This window comes from Mytilus galloprovincialis, chromosome 3 (genome assembly GCF_965363235.1).
Source record: "Mytilus galloprovincialis chromosome 3, xbMytGall1.hap1.1, whole genome shotgun sequence".
Classification (NCBI taxonomy): Eukaryota; Metazoa; Mollusca; class Bivalvia; order Mytilida; family Mytilidae; genus Mytilus; species Mytilus galloprovincialis.
In genome coordinates this window covers 97,087,580-97,110,720 of record NC_134840.1, presented here as the reverse complement: position 1 = coordinate 97,110,720, position 23,141 = coordinate 97,087,580, and the positions used below count along the sequence as shown (strand labels likewise).

General features: G+C 31.5%; 1 protein-coding gene across 1 annotated transcript; it reads left to right on the top strand.

The window, feature by feature from the left end:
* The first annotated feature begins 855 nt into the window (after nt 1–855).
* LOC143069495 (F-box only protein 28-like) lies at nt 856–14,074 on the top strand. Its single transcript, XM_076244169.1, has 4 exons — nt 856–1,003; nt 9,994–10,242; nt 10,775–11,003; nt 12,687–14,074. The coding sequence occupies exons 1-4, from the start codon at nt 863–865 to the stop codon at nt 13,142–13,144; spliced, it is 1,077 nt and encodes a 358-aa protein (XP_076100284.1). The 5' UTR covers nt 856–862; the 3' UTR covers nt 13,145–14,074.
* Nucleotides 14,075–23,141: the final 9,067 nt, after the last annotated feature.

Genomic DNA, 23,141 nt, shown 5'->3' with positions numbered 1-23,141 from the left:
TGTGGACAGTTGTCTCATTGGCAATCATACCACATCTTCTTTTTTTTTTATACTTAGTCTATCTGAATAGATTTAACTTTTTAAAAGATATAAGATAGGTGCTTATAGTAAAACTTTTGTTTTTTTTTGTAGTTTTTTTTTTGCTGCGTTTTCATGTCAAATTGACCATGCTGTCAAAATGTAATCGAATTGGGATTTTCTTTTAAAAAAAAATTATTATTCAAAAGTCATATTATTTCAACTTCTTCGTTAAAAGTGATTGAAAAAATACATATATATCTATGAATTTTGAAATGGGATGTACATATTTTTGTTAAATCATTTCTATTCACCCTTCACCAATTTTCTCAACATTTTAGCTGACAACACCAGAGACTTACAAAAAAAGTATAATAGGCTCTGACGACACTTACTGGATTAGCTATACAATTTGAACATTTTTAATTCTAAAAAAAACCTTCTTATTGTAAATAGGAATATTATAAATATTGATACACTGTAGTGTTCCCAGTTGTAAGTTCACAATTTTTTACAGAGTTTAGTTATGTTATAACATTTATTTTAAAATTCATTGATATTTTTCAGTCACATGTTTTGGAAATAATTCTCGAACTAGATAGATTTCAACAAAGCCTGAAACATAGAAAGAATACATCTTTGACCCAGTTTAACCATGGAAGTATTATATTGATAATAAAATACTTCCATTGTTTAACCTAGGACTATCAATTCCATACTAACGTTAGTTTAATAGTCCCAGGTCACAAGTTTACTAACGCTCTTCTCATGAAATCTGTAAATCCGTAATTTGCACACAAAATATGTCCGGTACGACTCTAAGTTTTAACATTTCTGGTCGAAAATGGCTGAAGGAAATTCAGAAATATTCAGCGAAAGTACTGCTGAATTATGCCATACTCCTACGATTTTGTCGATTCCAGAAGAGATATTAGACACCATTTTAACTTATCTTTCATTTAACGAAATAAGTGAACTGCGACCGGTGAGAATTATGTAGTCATACAATGTCAAACAACTCGCTTGACCATTTGCATATAATTTAACCAGAAGTGACCAATCGTTATTTACCAAAAATGTATTAGTTTCATCCCTTTTGTAACGATTCACCGAATTACTAATTCAACAAAAATCGATTTTCAAAACATCTAAAAGAATTGAAAAGAATTTAATCTTCATAATAAAAATAACAATCAGTTTTTTTATAGTGGCTAACTAGTCCAAATAATTATTACATTGACAGAAGGCCTCAAAGAAAAAAATTAAAATAGCCTTCCAAGATGTCTTAATTATTTGGACTAGTGGCTAACCAACACAATCAAAAGATAGATGACATTTTTAACCAGCACCTGTGGCTGTACAGTGGAGTCATTTAAAATGGAGAGACCTGGCACACAGAAGAACCGATGCACGCCTGGTCATGTTCTATAAAATTTCATATCACCTCATTGCTATCACAAAAACAGACAGTTTAATTCAACTGCTCAGACAGTCCAGGAACATGCACACACTCTCATACCAAATTCCATCCTGCCGAACACAAATAAGACAACAATCATTTTTACCACGCACAATTAAAATCTGGAACAGCCTTCCCCCGAGTATTGTGATGAGTGACTCTATAGAGTCGTTTAAAGTAGCCGTCTCAAACTACACCTACAGCCCGTAAATTCATCATGTGTAAATAGTTTTATCTTAATATTTATGCACTACCACTACATTTGTACATGTATGTAAAAAAAAATTTGTTTTGTTTTGTTTTTTTGTTTACTATCACAAATTTGTTATATTTCACTATATATATCTTCACAAAGCAATGCGCATTACAAGTGATGTAAACTTCAACATGTTGAAGGCGGTCATTATATAGTAGAAGTAGAAGTAGAAGTAAGTAGAAGCGTCCGCGCGTCTGGTGATATCGACATTAGCTGATTTCGTTATATCAACACTGTAACGCAAATTAAATTATTCTTGTTATTGTTTAAGCATTCCGAAAGGAAGTAAAAGAATAAAATTGATATATAAATGTTCATGTAATAACTGCAATCCGTGATTTACAATATTTGGCCCATGTCCATTAAAAAAAAAAATTTGTTCTACTTAAAGGGAAACTTCGCAAAAAAATCAAAAATTGATATTATGTTCATTCTGTATAAAAATGCTCAAATTCAATGATATTAAAGTTTTATTCCGCTAGATAAGTGATCACCATCAATTTTAAATTTAGAGTATCAATTCTCTGCTATCCGCCATTTTGTCTTCTTTCCCGATTAATGAAATGATATGTCTATAAACCACAAAGAAACAAAACTACAGTAACCGATGTAGTCGTAATTGCGTGTCGATATCTTGTCAATCGTACGTACGGTTGTTTTATCCGACTAACTAACTTGATACGGAAAATATTCTTTAAATTACCATGGTCTGTTGATTTTAAACTTGATATTGGAATTAGGTGAAAAGTCAAAGTTGAAATCATAAATAAGTGTTCCGTGAAAATTGTTTTCAAAAATCTAATTTGTTCATAATTCTTTAAAGTAATAAACTGTTTTCAAATATATTTTGATCTTCCCTCTTCTGATCACCAGCAGGGCTAAAGGTATTACTTCCAAAGGTATTGTGAGGGGTGTGAGGTGACACGTCCAGGTATTCAAGCGATTTCCTGTCGGGCTTGCAAGTTCACGCATCATTTCACTTCTTCAGGTATTGATCAGTGTACACGGCTGATAACTTTTAACTTTCCATTTTGAACCATCAGATGTATAATATACAACTCTGTCTTACTTGTCATTACCAAACTCATACGCTTGTTTATAAATAACATTTCTGGTGTAAAGAATATTATTCATAAAAATAGAAATAATACCCAAAAAATAAGATTTGATGAAATTAAAATCTATTTAAATATCTTTTCCACGGGTGAATTTGGGAAAATGTAATATATACTCATTGTCAAAAGTAAAGGACAGATTGGAACATACCAGAAATATTGATTTAAAAAAATGTACGCACTTGCCGACGATTCGTTTATACGACTGGATAGAAAGTTACGGAACTATAGCGCAATTTAAAATATATACATGTACATGTATACATTGAACATAAGAAAAAAAACATATATTTTGAATAAATAGGGGTAAAGGTGTTGTAAATAGACTAGTTCATGTATGCCAACAGTATGTAATCATCGAATGTCGATAGACTATTGTATACAAGAAGAAGAAGAAAACCAATTTGATCTAATAACAGGTCGATGTATAACTTTTGCTTTGGTTCATTGAAGTTGTGGACATAGTAAAATCACAGATTTATATTTCAATAAGATTGTTCTGGAACAAAGGAAGGAATTCGTCATCACAATTGTTATATATGCCACTGGACGAACACTAATTATCCCGAAGGGATGTGAATATTTTGCTGGGAAACTTTTGAGTATCAAAGTTTCAAATTAATTTCGGGATTTTTTTTTCTTTCTTGGTATTCAGTAACAGAAAAAAGAATAAATTACTTGTCCGCTAAATAGGGATATTCTTGTCAGATGAAAGACTTTTAGTTATATTTAAAAAATAGGGAAATATGACATTAAATTGGTTCTGTCTTTTTTTTAAACATCGTTAAAAAGATGTGTGTCTAAGGTGAACGCCACTAGAACCCTGTAATACTAGTACGAGAGTATAGCATGTAAACATTCCTTCTCAATAATATGGTTGTATTGGAAATCTTTTCATACAGATTGACAACTCATTGTCCGATATGCATGTAATATTTGTCACATGACGCCCATAGTTCTTTCTACCATCATCATCTTATTCTTTGATATTGCTGTCAACATCGATGGTTCACACCCAAACAAAATGGGAGTAATGGACATTCAGAGCTTCTCCGTGTTATCCACTTGTGAAATATATAGACGAAATTTCTGTATTGAAATGAATATACATCTCACAAACAGGATTTTCAAATAACGATTTTGAGTAATCACCTTACAAACCAATATAAACGTATGGCAAGATATAACCATGAAGGAATTTAGTTTTTGTCAGACACAAGAACTCATCACTATCATAAACGTATACGTATATATGCATACAATTTCAAATATCAAGAACAAGCGGTCGATGTCGATAGTCCGTTTTCTAACTGTTCGAGTTAGACATGTCACTTGTTCATTCTTGAAAGCCTTCATATTCCCCGTCTAACGATGGGAACTGTTTCTGATTGTGTTGACTATAAATGCTTGTATGGTAATTCTGTCGTTTATCTGTACAAGCGGTTGCATTTCCTCTCCTTTCCCAACAAACAAACGAACGAAACGCTACTAGTCTGCTTTCTCTGGAGCTCATCCTCAATGGCTCTTATACGTCAGGAAACTTACATGTATACTAATAATGATTGTTTCAAGAACAACGAATGGACGAACTCTTCTAAATTCGTCAATATCAGTTATGCAGGACTAAAATATAACTTTTATTGCAACTACTGTATTACTTATTTGGATTGATGACGGCTATCATGTTCAACATTGCACAAATATTATCATAGAATAAAAAAAAAAATCCTCAAAAATCCTTAAAAAAATAATGCCTTACCTTAGATAATTGGTATTTTTTCACAAAAAGTTCGTGTAAATGATTGTCAAATTATTTAATTATGTAAGAATAAAATGTTAAAAAGAAACTAAAAAAAAATCTTGTATGTTGTATTTTTTTGTCAATTAAAAACTTTATAATTGCAATAGTTTTATTAGCATTTAAACACAGCCAGATTTGAATACAAGTTAAGAAATTCCGGTAAAGTCAATGATATCAAACAGATGTACAATGGTATATCAAATTGGGTAATATTGCATTTAGTTTTTATTAAAGATTAAAACTACTATTTTTTACTTAATATTTGAATCTTTACGCCAATTGCCGATAAGAAAGTAATCAAAAATTGTTTCCTTTTATTTTTATACATTTTCGGAATTACGAATCTGAATTTTATTTTCAATTAATTTACACAATTTTTTATTGAATCTTTATTCTCATCGTGTATTAAATCTTAGTGTATTAACATCGTGACATCATAATCTTTCTAATCCTTTCTGTTTATCCTTTCCAAATAACAACATTTATACCTGTGTACGCTTGAACTCACACCTGCGGCTAAATAGCTACAAGGTAAACGAATTGACCTCAAGCCGAGAAATATACAGTGACCTTTACAAAAAATATACACACTCTGCTCACACATTAGTTGCATTGAAATGATTATCAAAACAATAACGGTAAATAGAACTGAAATATTTTCAGTTCAATATCAGTAAAAATGTTCAATAAATATTTTATGAATAAAATCTCAACAATAATTAATTAAATTTATTCAAAAACATTTACTAGAGATAATTTTATAGGAGTTTAATTCAATCAATACAAAACGGTAAATGCATATTCATTTTCGTTCATTCTTATATTGTGATTAATAACTACGACCATTCGTCAGCTTAGCGCTTTTAATTACGTATATTGTCGATAAGCTATAAGAGTTAAACAGATTTTATTTTTTCCCAGAACTCAATAAATCGGGCTAATACGTCACGACCCACTCGAGAATTCAACCAAAAACGTTACAAATACTTGATTTTCTCCGTTATTAGAAGGAATATAAATTTAAAACTTTGCAAATGTGTTTTTTATGTTAAGATGAACATAATTAGATGATAAGTAAAAAATCGCGGAATTTCCCTTTAAGTCAAATTTTTTATCAGATTGATATAATTTTTGCTCTGCACCCTGGCAGTGTGTTTGGTTTGAATTTAGCTACCTTTCGTAGTAGCAAATCTTTCCTCTATTCAAAATAAGCTATTTTTGGAAGGCATGCACGAAATCACCGGACATTGGAAGAACTCTCACAACAGGGGTTTCCCCAATTTTGGACAAATATTACACAAAATGTTGAGGGCGAAACCCTACAAACTGATAATTTTATGAAATAAAAGTATGTTATGAATGTATTCACACAATATTATCCAATTATTGGTTTTATCAGTTGAATGAAGTGAAGTCATAAGTCTTAGGTGCGCGGATACACCGGACTGCACCATACATAAATTATGAGCACAATTTGGAACTATTTATATTAAATGTTATTTACAAATTTGTTATGATGTTGGAAGACATCAAAGTAAAACTTATACTTGAGTGATGGGTCGAAGTACCCTTTTAGAGTGACAACATAGCAAAGTGACGACACAAAGCTATGTTGTAGCTGTAGATGTATATGTTTCACTCAGAATAACTTTATCTGAAATTCCATAAATAATTTTCCTTAACTTACCACATTGTTTTCATTTATAGTTTTTATACGACCGCAAAATTTGAAAAATTTTTCGTCGTATATTGCTATCACGTTGGCGTCGTCGTCGTCGTCATCGTCCGGCGTCCGAATACTTTTAGTTTTCGCACTCTAACTTTAGTAAAAGTGAATGGAAATCTATGAAATTTTAACACAAGGTTTATGACCACAAAAGGAAGGTTGGTATTGATTTTGGGAGTTTTGGTCCCAACATTTTAGGAATTAGGGGCCAAAAAGGACCCAAATAAGCATATTCTTGGTTTTCGCACTATAACTTTAGTTTAAGTTAATAGAAATCTATGAAATTTTGACACAAGGTTTATGACCACAAAAGAACGGTTGGGATTGATTTTGGGAGTTTAGGTTTCAACAGTTTAGGAATTAGGGGCCAAAAAAGGGCCCAAATAAGCATTATTCTTGGTTTTCACACAATAACTTTAGTTTAAGTAAATAGAAATCAATGAAATTTTGACACAAGGTTTATGACCACAAAAGAACGGTTGGGATTGATTTTGGGAGTTTAGGTTTCAACAGTTTAGGAATTAGGGGCCAAAAAAGGGCCCAAATAAGCATTATTCTTGGTTTTCACACAATAACTTTAGTTTAAGTAAATAGAAATCAATGAAATTTAAACACAATGTTAATGACTACAAAAGGAAGGTTGGTATTGATTTTGGGAGTTTAGGTCCCAACAGTTTAGGAATTAGGGGCCAAAAAGGGACCCAAATAAGCATTTTTCTTGGTTTTCGCACCATAACGTTAGTATAAGTAAATAGAAATCTATGAAATTTAAACACAAGGTTTATGACCATAAAAGGAAGGTTGGTATTGATTTTGGGAGTTTTGGTCCCAACAGAATAAGGGGTCCAAAGGGTTCAAAATTAAACTTTGTTTGATTTCATCAAAATTGAATAATTGGGGTTCTTTGATATGCCGAATCTAACTGTCATGACTGTGTATGTTGATTCTTAACTTTTGGTCCCGTTTTCAAATTGGTCTACATTAAGGTCCAAAGGGTCCAAAATTAAACTTAGTTTGATTTTGACAAAAAATGAATCAGTTAGGTTCTTTGATATGCTGAATCTAAAAATGTACTTAGATTCTTGATTATTGGCCCAGTTTTCAAGTTGGTCCAAATCGGGGTCCAAAATTAAACTTTGTTTGATTTCATCAAAAATTGAATAAATGGGGTTCTTTGATATACCAAATCTAACTGTGTATGTAGATTCTTCATTTTTGGTCCTGTTTTCAAATTGGTCTACACTAAAGTCCAAAGGGTCCAAAATTAAACTTAGTCTGATTTCAACAAAAATTGAAATCTTGGGGTTCTTTGATATGCTGAATCCAAAAATGTACTTAGATTTTTTATTATGGGCCCAGTTTTCAAGTTGGTCCAAATCAGGATCTAAAATTATTATATTAAGTATTGTGCATAAGCAAGTCTTTTCAATTGCACAGTATTGCGCAATGGCAAGAAATATCTAATTGCACAATATTGTGAAATAGCAAATTTTTTTTTAATTAGAGTTATCTTTCTTTGTCCAGAATAGTAAGCAAGAAATATCTAATTGCAAAATATTGTGCAATAGCAAGATTTTTTTTTAATTGGAGTTATCTTTCTTTGTCCAGAATCAACTTAAATCTTTGTTATATACAATATACAATGTATATTCACTTTTTACTACCAACTGATAAATTATAATAAATAACATTCAGTGATAACAAGCAGTTTTTTTTACATCTTAATATTTTATGATGTATTTAAATGAGTAGTTATTGTTGCAAACTCCATTAGAAATTTTAATTGAGATTAGTTTTGGAATAAGGGAAAGGGGGATGTGATTAAAAAAATTGGGTTCAATTTTTCTCATTTGAAATTTCATAAATAAAAAAGAAAATTTCTTCAAACATTTTTATGCCCCACCTACGATAGTAGAGGGGCATTATGTTTTCTGGTCTGTGCGTCCGTCCGTCTGTCTGTTCGTTCGTCCGTCCGTTCGTCCGTCCGTCTGTCCCGCTTCAGGTTAAAGTTTTTGGTCAAGGTAGTTTTTGATGAAGTTTAAGTCCAATCGACTTCAAACTTAGTACACATGTCCCCTATGATATGATCTTTCTAATTTTAATGCCAAATTAGAGTTTTTACCCCAATTTCACGGTCCACTGAACATGGAAAATGATAGTGCGAGTGGGGCATTCGTGTACTGAGGACACATTCTTGTTTTGAGAGGATTAATATTCAACAGCATAGTGAATTGCTCTAAGAGAAAACAAAAATTTTAAGTTCATTAGAACACATTCATTCTGTGTCAGAAACCTATGCTGTGTCAACTATTTAATCACAATCCAAATTTAGAGCTGAATCCAGCTTGAATGTTGTGTCCATACTTGCCTCAACCATTCAGGGTTCAACCTCTGCGGTCGTATAAAGCTACGCCCTGCGGAGCATCTGGTTGTAAAATGTTAAAATGTCTGCCTACTGCAAGGGTTCTTGTAAAGACGCTTAAAGATACATTCTGGACACATGATTTTCTGGTATTTTTAAATTAAACCCTCTTGCTGTCTGATGCAATCTTTTTAATCATTGCTGTATCTCCTTCAAATAAAAGACCAAAGCTTGTACAGTGTATTTTATTCAATGGCACTCAAATGTAATAGTCATTATAGTGTGAAGTCATTTACATCATGTACATTTGTATCATGTTTATGGAATGACATCATTGTTGGGCATTTGACCTTAAAAACTTGTGGCAGCAAAAAAGTGAAGAAATAGGTTGTTCTCGACTCAAATTAATCTGACACAATATCAGGCTTTTCAGCCGCCTTTGTCATTCTGGCCCCATAACCATGATAACACACAAATGAATAATTGCTATAAACATGATAAAGTCATAGAGTTTCTTGAAGTTCTTGTTTCAACCCAATCAAGGTACAACTGAATATTTTACTGATATCAGGTATACTTTTAAGGAAACTACATGTCAAATATATATTGTTTATGGGCCAGATCAACATAAATTGTGGCTGAATCAATATTATGAATATGGGCATGAACTACTAGGGACAGATTAATTTGGGCCAGATCCATAAGATAATAGTAGCTGTTAATATGAATCTCAAAATGTGATTCTTGTCAATATTTTCACAGGAAGTCAATTTCCTTTTTGTGCATTGATAGCAGGAAAGAGAAAATCCAAGAGAGAGGAAATCTAATAATGTAATTGATCACATGATTGACTTAGGCTTACATAAGCTGGTTCCTGGCTGACTACTACACTTTGTTCATTGACAGCTTGTGAGATCTGATCTATTGTAGAATCTGATTAGTCAACCAATCAAATTACGTATATTATACTGCACTTCACATTGTAAATCTGATGTTTTATTTAATGCTACAATCCATGAAATGTTATAGCAAATCTGAAGGAATATTCTTTTTTCCTTCCAGCAGTTTAATTTAATTACCTTTGCCAATCAACTGACAGATGACATAATATTTTGTCTTTTCTCTCATGAAGTCATACATGTACATATGTACAATGTACAAAAAAATGTATGTACATATATCTGTATACTTAACTGAGTAAAAATAGAAGATTTTTACATGCATTAATTTCTTTGTGCATTTGTACATTTTAACAGGTTTGCCATCAGATCAACAAGAGATGTCAGGCTCTGCTCAATACAGGATTCACCAGAGTAGACAGACTTCATTCACAGATACAGAAAAAAGTAAAAAGCCAGCTTCCACGTCGAGAGTCAGAACGTAGAAATCACCCGTTAGCCAGACACGTAGATATACTATCTGCAATAGAAACACGCCTATCATTACTTAGTATGACTTATATGAGATATATAGATACTGGTCTGTGCTGTTTTATACCTGGCAAGGTATTATATGATAAACTATAGTCTACTATTTTTACTACATAGGATACTAGTATAATATGTTCAGGAAGTTCAGGGTAGATATTAAATTCACACTGACATGAACAAATTAAAGAAAAACAGGTTTAAACGTGTTACAATTAAACCAATGTGATCATTAAGGGGTTTGTTAATAAGACATGTTAGACAAACTTCATTGGGAATAATTATGCACCATTACTAAAAAAAAGAGTTTTCTACATTTTACCACATTCATGACATTTTTTACCAAAACAACACAATTCACAAGACATATATCAAATGACAATGAAACACATGTTTGAAAATGTTAAATAATGCATATTATGCTACCAAACAAACAAATGTAACTTATAAAACCTAATGGTAAAGCTAGGACACTTTTTTTTTTATTTCTATGAAAAATGATATTCTTTAGAAGTTGAGACATACATGTATTGTTATTTTAAATATGGGGACCAAAAAATATGATTATTTAATCAATGGATATAAAGTGAGAAACAACAATATTTTTCAGGTGCTTGATGAATTGTTGAAGATTTTAAAAGCTTTACAGAGAACAACAAAACAACCAACTACAGACCAGCCTCCGAGGGCTCATGAGTTCTTACAAGAATTACGAGATATTTCTTCTATGGCTATGGAACACTTTGAGGAGAAAATAGCACCAACTCTGAAAACAAGGCTTCCTGCACTGCCATTACCTTATCCTTTTAACGATTCGTGTAGTAGTCCCGATACATCAGGTAAAATCATTTATACACACAACGGATTGAAAATTGGTATTTGCTGTTTGTCTACTAAGCACACTACACATTAACATTCTAATCAAATATATAGTACTAGTGCACCAGTCAGGGGACTTACTGAAATAGGTGATTTTTAAATCACTTATTTGAGTAGCAAAATCGTTGTTTTGTCACAAATTGGAATTTTGTATTTTTTTCCAAATTTTAAACACATAGGTTTAAATAATGTCTTTTAATTAGTAAAATTTAAAAAAAATAAACTTTTTGCTTCTTTTAAGTAGAAAGGTTTCTGCCTTTGATGCTATCATTTAGCTGAAAATTCTATTTTAGTTGAAAAAATGCTATAATAATGGCTTTACATAATGAACTGATACTTTCTTTAAAAGATTTTTCCCAGCAGTGGGAGTATTTTTCCTGTGAAGTTCAAGGTTTCATCTTTCAGATTATGTAATAAAATTCTACTGTTCGCGATAAAAATCTCACTGTTCGGGGGTGTTAAAATTAGTAGGGATTATTAAAAGAATGATACTTAAAGAAGTGATTTTTGGGAAGGAAATTGAGGTCTGATACTTAAACAAGTGATTTTTATGTCATTATCCTAGATTCAGTACAAGGTCATCACCTGAAATGACCTGGTCATCCTAGACAACACAGATGTTGGTTCTGATAAGTTTAGAAACATAATTAGTCCCTGGATCATTAGTATTCTATATTTAAAGCTACAGTAAAATTAAATCACTTCTTCTAGTGATTAATTTGTACTACTTAAATAGGTGATTATTAAAGAAAGACAACTCTAACTTCCAACCTTTATGGAAATAATGTTACTTAAATCAGTGATTTAGAAAATCACTTATTTAAGTAAGTCCCCTGACTGGTGCACACAGAATCTTTCAGTCAAAAATCACTATGAAGAAATTATCAGTAAAAAAAGTTAGTATTGGTGATATGAAATAACAATCAAGATATATGATCTCTTTGTGTATATTTTTAATAAATGAATATACAGAAACTTCAAAATTTAATGTCAAGTGTTACCATCAGAAGGAGCTTTAATGATAAATTGTTGTCCACTGGTCAATGAGACAACTTTCCAGATTTGACCAAAAAACATAAAAGTTATCAACTAAAGGTTACTGTATGTCCTTCAACAATTTGCAAAACCCGTTGATCAAAGCAAGCTATTAAAGACCCAAAAATGAAAAATGTAAAGCAATTTAAACATGAAAACTAACAGTCTGATATATTTTCAAAACAACAAACGAAAAAATGTTTGACAAACAGAAACAAAGGACAACCACTGAGCTACATTCTTCTGGCTTTGGACAGACACGTACAGAGTGTGGCAAGTTAAAACATTTTGCGGGCAACGAACACTCCACCTGACCTGGGACAGTGGTGTAACAGCACAATATATCAGAAACTATAGAAGTTGAAAAAGGCCTGACTCATCAGATCAATACAAAACATACAAATATTGACTCACAAAAGGACTTTGGACATAGATACCAGCTACTAGGAATCTTATATGTTGTTGAATACTCTATTTCTTAATTAACCTGTACCCAAACAATCTATCAAAATACCTACCCCTGAAACAATTCCACTATGATTTTTACCAGATATTCCTCTCAATCCCAAAGATCATATATTCATTGGCTTACTTTAATTCTATTTCAGGTCAGTCATCACCTGTGATATCTTTAACAACACCATCAGCTGTAAGAGGTCCCCCAATAAGACATGAACTCTCCAGACTGACTGGTCAGTTCCGGTCACAATCTCTCGTTCTTACACAGTATAAAAGGGAAATAACTGATATGAAAAATCGCTGGTTAGAAACTCGTAAAAAAACATTGGATCAGGAGAAGAAAATTCAGAATCAAAAGAAGAAATTAAACGATCAGACAGAAACTATTAATGAACAACAGAAGAAAATAAACGAACTGAATAAAAAGATTTTAGAATATGATGTAAAGTTTGAAGATATTTATTCTGAAATAACAAAATTGAAGGAAGATAAAGACGTGACTAGGAACAGCAGGTTACTTATGGTCGCAGAAACTTCACCGACGAGTGCACTCAAGAGGAAACCATTACGACAGACCAGAACATCAACAAAACGACAGAAAACATAGATGATATACAAATATTATTGTATAATGTAAACCAGCTGACTTTCAGTAGTGATTTATATTTCATGTTTTGTGAATCGGAAAATGATATGAACATGTAAAACATTGAACTATCTGACATATAAATGCATTGTAAAAATAAATCATTACGAAGGTGCCTAGAAATGGCTAAATGTGAAATAAAGAATTCACGAAAATAAGTTGGTTTACCTGTACAGAAATTGAAGGGAAGTTATAATTTTGGACTCAGGTCATGGGTAATCTGTGATTTGATGTCCACAAAAATAACTCTTAATAAAGCAAGTTAATTTGGGATGAATTTAAGAAGTCCCAATGCAACTTACCATTTTCATGGAACTGTCATAGTCTATAGGGGGTTATTTTATATGTGAATAATGTCAGCTGATTGCTTTTAATTCAGAAATTATTGCGTGTATTTATTATTGGGATTATATCATTTTAGACTAAACTGTGATTTTAAATTTTGCAATATTTATAAAAATCCTGTTAATTTATATAAACAAAATTACATATGCTAGTTTGAATTAATGCGATTTGCTGTTGCATTTTTCCCATTGAATAATAAAAAAATTGCAATAATTTCTGAATTTACAGTACATAATTTGTGTTTTTGAATCTAAAGATTGTATACATGTTTGTGTAATGTTATTTTAAATTCGGTGATTGAACGGTGGAATGATTCATAAGTCTTTAGATTCTGAAAAGCAAATTATAGTTTTTTTTTATTGAATTTTATAATTTGTTACATTGAAGTATTGTAAAGATATAAAAAGAAGAAGTTTCAAAGCTTACCTTAATATCAGAATTAAATCTTTCATGTTTTTAATATAAGTAAATTAGGTAATCTGATTCAGTTTATATAACATGTATAATGTCCATTACTAGGAATCTCTAAAGGGATTAGTTTGGTATAATTTAATTTTGGATGTAGCGCGTCTTCTGATTGGCTGACGTTATTTTGTTATGAGCCCATAGACATAATTTAGTCATGTGACCCGTGACGTCATCAACGTTTTTTCATGGTTTTCTATGGTTTAAAATGGAATTTAGAATTAAATTATAAGAAATGACTGTAATATTTTTTCTGTCTATTTGAAATAACACAAAATGTGGTGCGCACTGTTAAATAACCCGCTACGCGCGTTATTCAGTGTGCACCAAATTTTTTATGTTATTTCTTCATAGACAGAAAAAATATTACAGTCATTCCTTAAATGTAAAAAAGCAGTAAATGTTTGATGATTGGGCAACATATACCTTCAGTACATACATTGTACATTGAATATACTTTTAAATCCCTCTTACTGGTGATAATTGAACCCCATTAAATATGTTAACACAATAAAGGAGAAGGTACTGTATGAAGGAGCCATTATTTGACCTCTAAAATTTACAAAAAACCTTAAACTTATTCAATAATTTCAAAATTATTCTAATGCGTAATTGTGTTGACAAATCACTGAGTTTCTTTAATCTGGAAATTAACAATGTAGGTATTGAATGTTCACCTGTGATGTAACTATGAAAATTAACGTTTTTCATGTGTTTAACCCAAAATTTTTAAAAAACAAAATCTCAAAATGTTGAATAATATAGAAGCCCTAATGCCTGTGCATGTATGCAAGTCAAAATTCAAAAGTATGAATACTGATGACAGACAAGTTTTAATTCTATAAACCTCTTAATGATGTTATAATGGAACATCCATTTCACTTCAAGGGAGTGTTATGGTCTTCAATATTTAACACTGTAAGGTATGGAGGGAAATCTGAATTCAGTAAACTGTTATGCCCCACCTATGATAGTAGAGGGGCATTATGTTTTCTGGTCTGTGCCTCAGTTCGTCCGTCCGTTTGTTTCTCCCTCCGTCCGTTTGTTCGTCCGTCTGTCTGTGCGTCAGGTTAAAGTTTTTGGTCAAGGTAGTTTTTGAAAAAGTTGAAGTCTAATCAAAATGAAACTTAGTACACTTGTTCCCTATGATATGATCTTTCTAATTTTAATTCCAAATTAAAGTTTTGACCCCAATTTCACGGTCCACTGACCATAGAAAATGATAGTGCGAGTTGGGCATCCGTGTACTTGGGACACATTCTTGGTTTTTTTTTGTCATAATGTTATTTAATGATATTTAAAAAATAACCATCAATATTTTGTTATGCATGTTAACTAGGTTAAAACAACATTCTTATTTGAAGCATTTATAAAACTGACTGTCATCATGGAATGTAAGACGTTAACTATTTCATAATTTGATATTGATTTATTTTGCACAGATGTTTATTAAATTGTTTTTTGCATATTTTCTTTTGGTAATATCATATAGACAAAGATCACTTTCACTTTCACTTTATCAGCAAAAGTATTAATTACAGTATGATTGTTTCTTATTATGTAATGTTTACCAAATGAACAAACTTACAGTAAAAATAAATATAGGAATTGAGGTTTACATAAACAAAATCTCAGCATGAATCATCCAGACACCTGAATCACCTTCTGCATATATATACTGAAAAGTGGGTAAAAATTTTAAGGGAGATTTTTCACCCTTTTGATAATAGGATAAAATCATGAAAAATGTCTCATCATTTAAATTTGATATTTTGAGATGATCCCTATCATGGATTACCAGAAAACCTCAAATTATAGAAATAATGAATTTAAACTCTGTGAATATGATCCATTTACAGTTACAGCAAATTGATATACTTTAATACATTTGTAATTGAAATATAAAAAAATGTTTAAATGTATTAATATGTATAATATATCTTAATTGATGTTGATTCATTTTCATGTCAAATGTATGTATATGCATTTAGGAAAAAAAGCTCAACTCATTGAAGCTTTCATTAGATTCTTCATTGTAATTTTTCAAATTCATTATATGTATTTTATCACTTTGCAACTAACTAGTCTGCCAAGATGAAAATCCAGTTATCACAATATATATCTTCTCATGTTACTAAGCTTGATTTTAGAAAATATGCATGTGTATCATTTTTTATTGTTTTTTTATTGCTAAATATAAAAGTGCAACACCTACACAGTATTTTCTGATATTACTGTCACTATGCATTTACTATTAAAAAGATGTATATATTGTATGTGTGTATTAATTAGGAAATAATTGTATTATATGCAAGTTCATGGTGGCATCAATCTTTGATTTGATAATAACAAATGAAAAAATATATATATTACTGAATAAATGAAGATTACTAAGAAAATTTGAACTCGAATTTGATGACAGAAAATAATTGTCACTATCAAATGAATTTTACAAACATGTTTTATAATGATGGACTAATTCAAAAGTGGAGTTGTAATTGGAATTTCTAATTGGTCAATATGTCAAATAAGAAAATAAGTAGAGAACATGATTGACCGGCATGGTGGTTGAATTTCTAAAATTGGTCTGTTTTCAAAATCGCTCCAACTTTTAAAACGATTTAGTTAAAAAAAACTCTGGTATAGCAAAACACATTGTTTTCCATTTATGTAATTTCATTTGTGAGTTATTTTTTGCCACCATGTTTGATGACAGACTTAATTGTTTAACCAAGTTTGAACATGGAACAACCTAGTCTAATGAAAAAGTATGAGTTTGAAAAAGCTTAACAATTATTATTATACCCCCGCTTTAAAAAAGGGGGGGTATACTGTTTTACCTCTGTCTGTCCGTCAGTCCGTCCATCAGTCCGTCAGTCCGTCCGTCAGTCCGTCAGTCCGTCAGTCAGTCCGTCCCATGAAACTTTCGTCACATTTTTCTCAGGAACTACACATCCACCCTTTCTGTAATTTGGTATCAACATTTATATATGTCAGCCATACCGTGTGATGCGTTTTCAGATTCATCACTTGACAACTTCCTGTTTACCGAACACTTGTCTGATTTTACACATGATAGCCAAGTTGAAAATTTTCGTCACATTTTTCTCAGGAACTACAATACAAGGATTTCTGAAATTTGGTTTCAGGATTTATATAAGTCAGCTATACCGTGTGATGCGTTTTCAGATTCATCACTCTACAACTTCCTGTTTACCGAACACTTGTATGATTTTACACATGATAGCCAAGTTGAAAATTTTCGTCACATTTTTCTCAGGAACTACAATACAATGATTTCTGAAATTTGGTTTCAGGATTTATATCAGTCAGCTATACCGTGTGATGCATTTTCAGATTCATCACTCGACAACTTCCTGTTTACCGAACACTTGTATGATTTTACACATGATAACCAAGTTCAAAATTTTCGTCACATTTTTCTCAGGAACTACAATACAAGGATTTCTGAAATTTGGTTTCAGGATTAATATAAGTCAGCTATACCGTGTGATGCGTTTTCAGATTCATCACTCGACAACTTCCTGTTTACCGAACACTTGCATATTTTTACACTATTAATATTATCCACTTGCGGCGGGGGTATCATCAGTGAGCAGTAGCTCGCAGTTTCACTTGTTTTTAAAGACTTAAGATAGTTTTAACAAAGTTGAATTTGTGTGAATTGCTCTAAAACATTATAGCTAACAAAAAAAGATAAAACTCAAATTACATTAATTGAAACCCTTAATTTTTTTTAAATATATTGATTTATTTGCTGTGCAGTTTTCGAGGTTTCCCCACATCTCCTTTATTCCTATTTGTTATGTTTGAAGAGTATAACATCCATACCTATTATTAGTGATATATACAATATGATCCTTTCACCTGTTACATGGTTTTATTGTATAAGTCTGGAATTTTCATTAGTGAGATATGACTTTGAAAGTTCTATAGAGGCAGTTATCATCTGTATACTGACAAAAAATAAAATGTTAAAACATATTTTGTGTTTGTTTGCCTTTCAAATTATGAGATTAGGTTTTTGTCATAACTTTGTGTCTGACTATATCAACACAGACATATTCCTTTATTATATGTTAGACTTATCAAATTGATGCATTTTCTCCAATATTTTGATATACATGTATGTATCAATTGGTCATACATTGGTACTCCCCCTATATGAAGACTTGAAAAACTATATACCATATATCTTAATCTGCTGATCTTTAAGATTATTATAAAAATTATTCTTTTTAATCTGATTAAGATACCACACATTGTATATGTGATTACCAAAGACAAATGTCAATGTCAACCTCAACAGCATTTAATCAACTATATGTAACTGAAAATCATTTCCGCGTTCACTAGCAACATACACAAGTCCTCTATCACATTAGTATGTCTCCCTTTGTTATAATGCTTGTCAAACTCTAGACAAATTATCATTCTTGCTTTAAGGTAAACTAATGATATTCTTATTTGTAAAAACGACTGCCTCCATATGTCATCACTGACTCAGAAGGCAAGTACAATAGCCATCTTTCTAGCATCATTCAAGGGGAAATTAGTTTAAACGCTCAAATTTGATTTAATATTTAATCAAACGTAATAAAGAACTACATAAGTTCCATAAAAACAGTACACAATGTCTATAATCGCTATTATAAATTATCAACATTGCATGTGTATTCTTGACTGTCTGAAATTTATTAACTATCGAAATTACCCACAAAAACTGATGCCCCTTTTATAACTGTAAATATACCTTTTCATTAAAAACAAAAAGACATAAGAGCTTGAAACAATAAAAGGAAGATTTTCGTCGAGCCTGCGACTTTTGTCGCAGAAAAGCTCGACATAGGGATAGTGATTCGGTGGCTACGGCGGCGGAGGCGTTAGCTAACTTCTTAAAAGCCTTATTTTTTGGAAGGTGGAAGACCTGAATGCTTCATACTTTGTATAGAGATGCCTCATATTACGAAGTTTCCGTCAGTCAAATGTCCTATGTCCTTGACCTCATTTTCATGGTTGAGTGACTACTTGACAAAAAAGTTAATATTTTTTAGTAATGTTAAATTCTCTCTTATAAGTTATAAGATAAAGTGCGTACCTTGCAAAGTCCTCATGCCAGTAAGACAGTTTTCACTTGAAGTCGACCTCATTTCATGGATCAGTGAACAAAGTTAAGTTTTGGTGGTCAAGTCCATAACTCAGATACTATCTAGTATATTCGGTGCATGGAAGGACTGGAAGGTGGTCATGTCCAACAATCACGTAAAAACGACGAATCACAGAATTCAACTTTATATATAACTAATATAGTACAAAGGTGTAGATTAAAAATTACACCACTCCAGGCCCTTTTGTTTTCCACGTAATTAATGTTGCCAATAATTAAGAAGTTCCGGGTCGAGTCCGCTACCGATACCAAAAGTATATTCACCTGTTACCTATTACCTTATCTGTACGTTCCGCATCTGACAGGCGCACCACCAAACGTTGTATTCAGGATTAATATGCTATATACATGGGTCATAACCACAGGGTTGACATTACTAAATTGTCAAATTGTTACCTATATGTAGTATTTTAATCAGTAAGACTTTCTAAGATAACAATACGAATACTAAAAATAAGGCGTATAGGTACAGTTTTCAATTTGTTAGTGGGCATGACGTAAAACAGCGAAGCAAAGAATTCAACTTTATTTATAACTTATATAGGACAATGCTGTTGATTAAAAAATACTCCATTCCAGGACCTTTTGTTTTCCAAAAAATTAATATTATTGTTTCAGTTCGAAGGGTTCAAACAGAAAGACTTGAAAGCAGAGAAAAACTGTGTATCTTTTAATCGGCATGACTTTATCAGATGACAATACTAATACTAAAATAAGGCTTGCGCATAGTTATATACTTTAATTCAGTCACGGACCCGTGATATCACGGGTGTGTTCTAGTATTTTTTAAATGATAGTAGATATATTTTTAGTGTTTTGGCCATTCTTTCTTCATTGCCATATTCTAATTGCTCAATACTTTAAAATGGAGGGGGGGTGGACAAGGGAAATAAATCAAATTTATCTAAATATGAGTATACTTTGTAATCAGTTATAGAAACTATTATTTTAAATTAACTCCCATTGCCTCAGCAGTTACATCTAACCTTAAGTGGAAATGATTCCGTTCAAACAAAAAGATATGATAAGATGATATTTTCATACTTGTATCAAAGACATACATTGTAAATACATGAATGTTTCACCTTTTCACATTGATTTTTTTTTTATTCATTTACAAACAAGGAGATGTGGTATGATTGCCAATAAGATTACTTCTGAGTTCAACAGAAAATTTGCACATGCATTTTTAAAATTCTAGATTCACATGCATGACTACATTTAATGTGTAAATTTTAAGTTTAATAATATCAGAGACATATATACATACAATATAGCTTATTATCATTTTATCAGCTTAAAGAGGCTTAGCATGAACAGATAATTTTAACCATTATGCAAATATTCATGTTTGCATATTATGCTGTAACAGTTCTAATTTTTTTGTCAGCTTATACACTAATTATAAATATACTCTCTAGAAAATAAAAAGCGATGGAAAATAAATTGTGAAAAACATGTTCAATTTGATGTAAAATTCTCTTGAAGTTATAAAATGAGTTTTTTCATATGAGAAAAAAAAGGCGGCGTAACACAAAAATATATAATGAAAACGCACGTAAAGCACACGTAAAACATATGTTTTACGTGCGTTTTTAAAACATACGTTTTACGTACGTGATGTATTACGCCCGTTTCAAAACGGGCGTAAAACACCCGTTTTGGTACAGGCGTTTAACGCATGTTGGCTAAAACATGCGTTTTCCATATGTAAAACGTATGTTTTACAGACGTTTTTTAAAACGTACGTAAAACATGCGTTGCACTTTTTGCTGTGTATATGTCAGTCGCGCAGGTTTAATTTGACCTTGACCTCATATTCACGGTTTATTGCTCAGTGTTAAGTTTTTGTGTTTTGGTCTGTTTTTCTTAAACTATAAGTAACAAGTCAACTATATTTGTTGAGTGGAAGAATTGTTAGCTGTACATGTCTGCCTTGCATGGTTCATCTGACCTTGACATCATTTCCATGATTCATTGGTCAATGTTTAGTTTTCTTGGTTAACTTTAAGTTTATGTGACAGTCCAAATGGTGAAGTTGAAATCATCCCTTCGTAAATTTTACGGACGCCATCACGAGTTGGTTAACCGTTATGGAATAACCGTTTCACAAATGATATCGGATATATTCCTTACGTCGTAACTACAATCTCCTTCCCTTTCATGAATGTGACCTACCGAATTAGACTATTTACCGGATTTGTAATCACATAAGCAACACGACGGGTGCCACATGAGGAGCAGGATTTGCTTACCCTTCCGGAGCACCTGAGATCACCCCTAGTTTTTGGTGGGGTTCGTGTTGTTTATTCTTTAGTTTTCTATGTTGTGTCATGTGTACTATTGCTTTTCTGTTTGTCTTTTTCATTTTTTGCCATGGCGTTGTCAGTTTGTTTTAGATTTATGAGTTTGACTGTCCCTTTGGTATCTTTCGTCCCTCTTTTTGTAATAAAGCTTTATATTTAGGACTATCAACATAATATCAACGATTAGTAAAGAAGGCGAGACATTTCAGCGTGTACATTCTTGTCTTAGTTCTGTTACATTTTCTTAGTTCTGTTTCATCTCATAAGTGAACATTTGCTTTTTTCTTATTGGGAGAGCAGGATTTGAAAAAAAGAAGCTCCTGACCAGGTTAGAACTTCAAATTACTGGTATTGCATGAAAACAGGTTGAAAATGAATATTCCTCAACACTTAAAGCAGTCAGTTGTAAGAAATATTTATGTATTGTTTGTCAAAAAATAACCAAGCCTGAAAACAAACAGATAAAAATGAAAAAAAAATAAATTAGGAAATCAAGATTACACAGAAAAAATCAATTTGAAGTTGACGCAAAAAATATTTGTCATTATCAAATGAATTTTGCAAACATGTTTTATAATGATGGACTAATTCAAAAGTTTAGTTGTAATTGTAATTTCTGATTGGTCAATATGTCATATAAGAGGATAAGTGGAGAACATGATTGACCAGCATGGTGGTTGAATTTCTTAATTGGTTTGTTTTCAACATCCTTCCCACTTTGATTTAGTTTTACCAGTGTTGCATTCAATATTGTAGCATCTAATGTAGCCACCATCTTAGATATCTATCTATGTTGAACACTATCTTATGTATCTAGCTTATCAAAATAACTTTTTTAGCGGCTAGGATAGCTATATACAGTAGTCAACATGTACATAGCAGCTACGATATTGAACACAACCCAGGTAAACAACTTTTATACAACAAAATGTATTTATACATTGTTTATGTTTTTTCCATTGATGTAATTTGAGGTGGGAGTAATTTTCCTTGGCCACCATGTTAGATGGCAGACTTATTTGATTACAAAATTTGAACATGGTAATGGAAGAGCCTTCCTAGATTAATGCAATAAGTTTGAAAAGGTTAAAACATTTATTTTCACATTTCTATGGATAATTATAATCAAACTATTTTATTTGATTGTGCAAGTTGCTCACCAATATGACAGCTAACAAAAAAAAACTTTTAACTCAAATTCATCAATTGAGACCCTTTGACTTGATAAGATAGATTGATTTACTTGAAGTGAAGTTTTCGTGTTTACCCCACATCTACTTTTTTCCTATTTGTACAGATGATTATAACCGATTCAATTAATTTGATTTATGAAGGTATTTGTGCAAGTTGCTCACTAATCTGACAGCAAACAACTCAATTTTTTTAACTCAAATTCATCAATTAAAACTCCTCCACTTGATAAGACAGATTGATTTATTTGAAGTGAAGTTTTCGTGTTTACTCCACATCTCCTTTTATTAGTATTTGTTATGTTTGGAGAGTATAACATCCATACCTATTATAAGTGATATATTATGATCCTTTCACCTGTTACATGGTTTCATTGTATAAGTTTAGAATTATCATAAGTGAGATATGACTGAAAGTTCTATAGAGGCAGTTATCATCTGTATACTGACAAAAAATAAAATGT

Excerpts from the sequence above, each read along its gene's own strand:
- LOC143069495 (XM_076244169.1), top strand. The coding sequence starts at position 863 with ATGGCTGAAGGAAATTCAGAAATATTCAGCGAAAGTACTGCTGAATTA. Across the intron at positions 10,243-10,774 it reads GCTGTTTTATACCTGGCAAG|GTGCTTGATGAATTGTTGAA; the intron begins GTATTATATGAT and ends AATATTTTTCAG. Across the intron at positions 11,004-12,686 it reads TAGTAGTCCCGATACATCAG|GTCAGTCATCACCTGTGATA; the intron begins GTAAAATCATTT and ends ATTCTATTTCAG.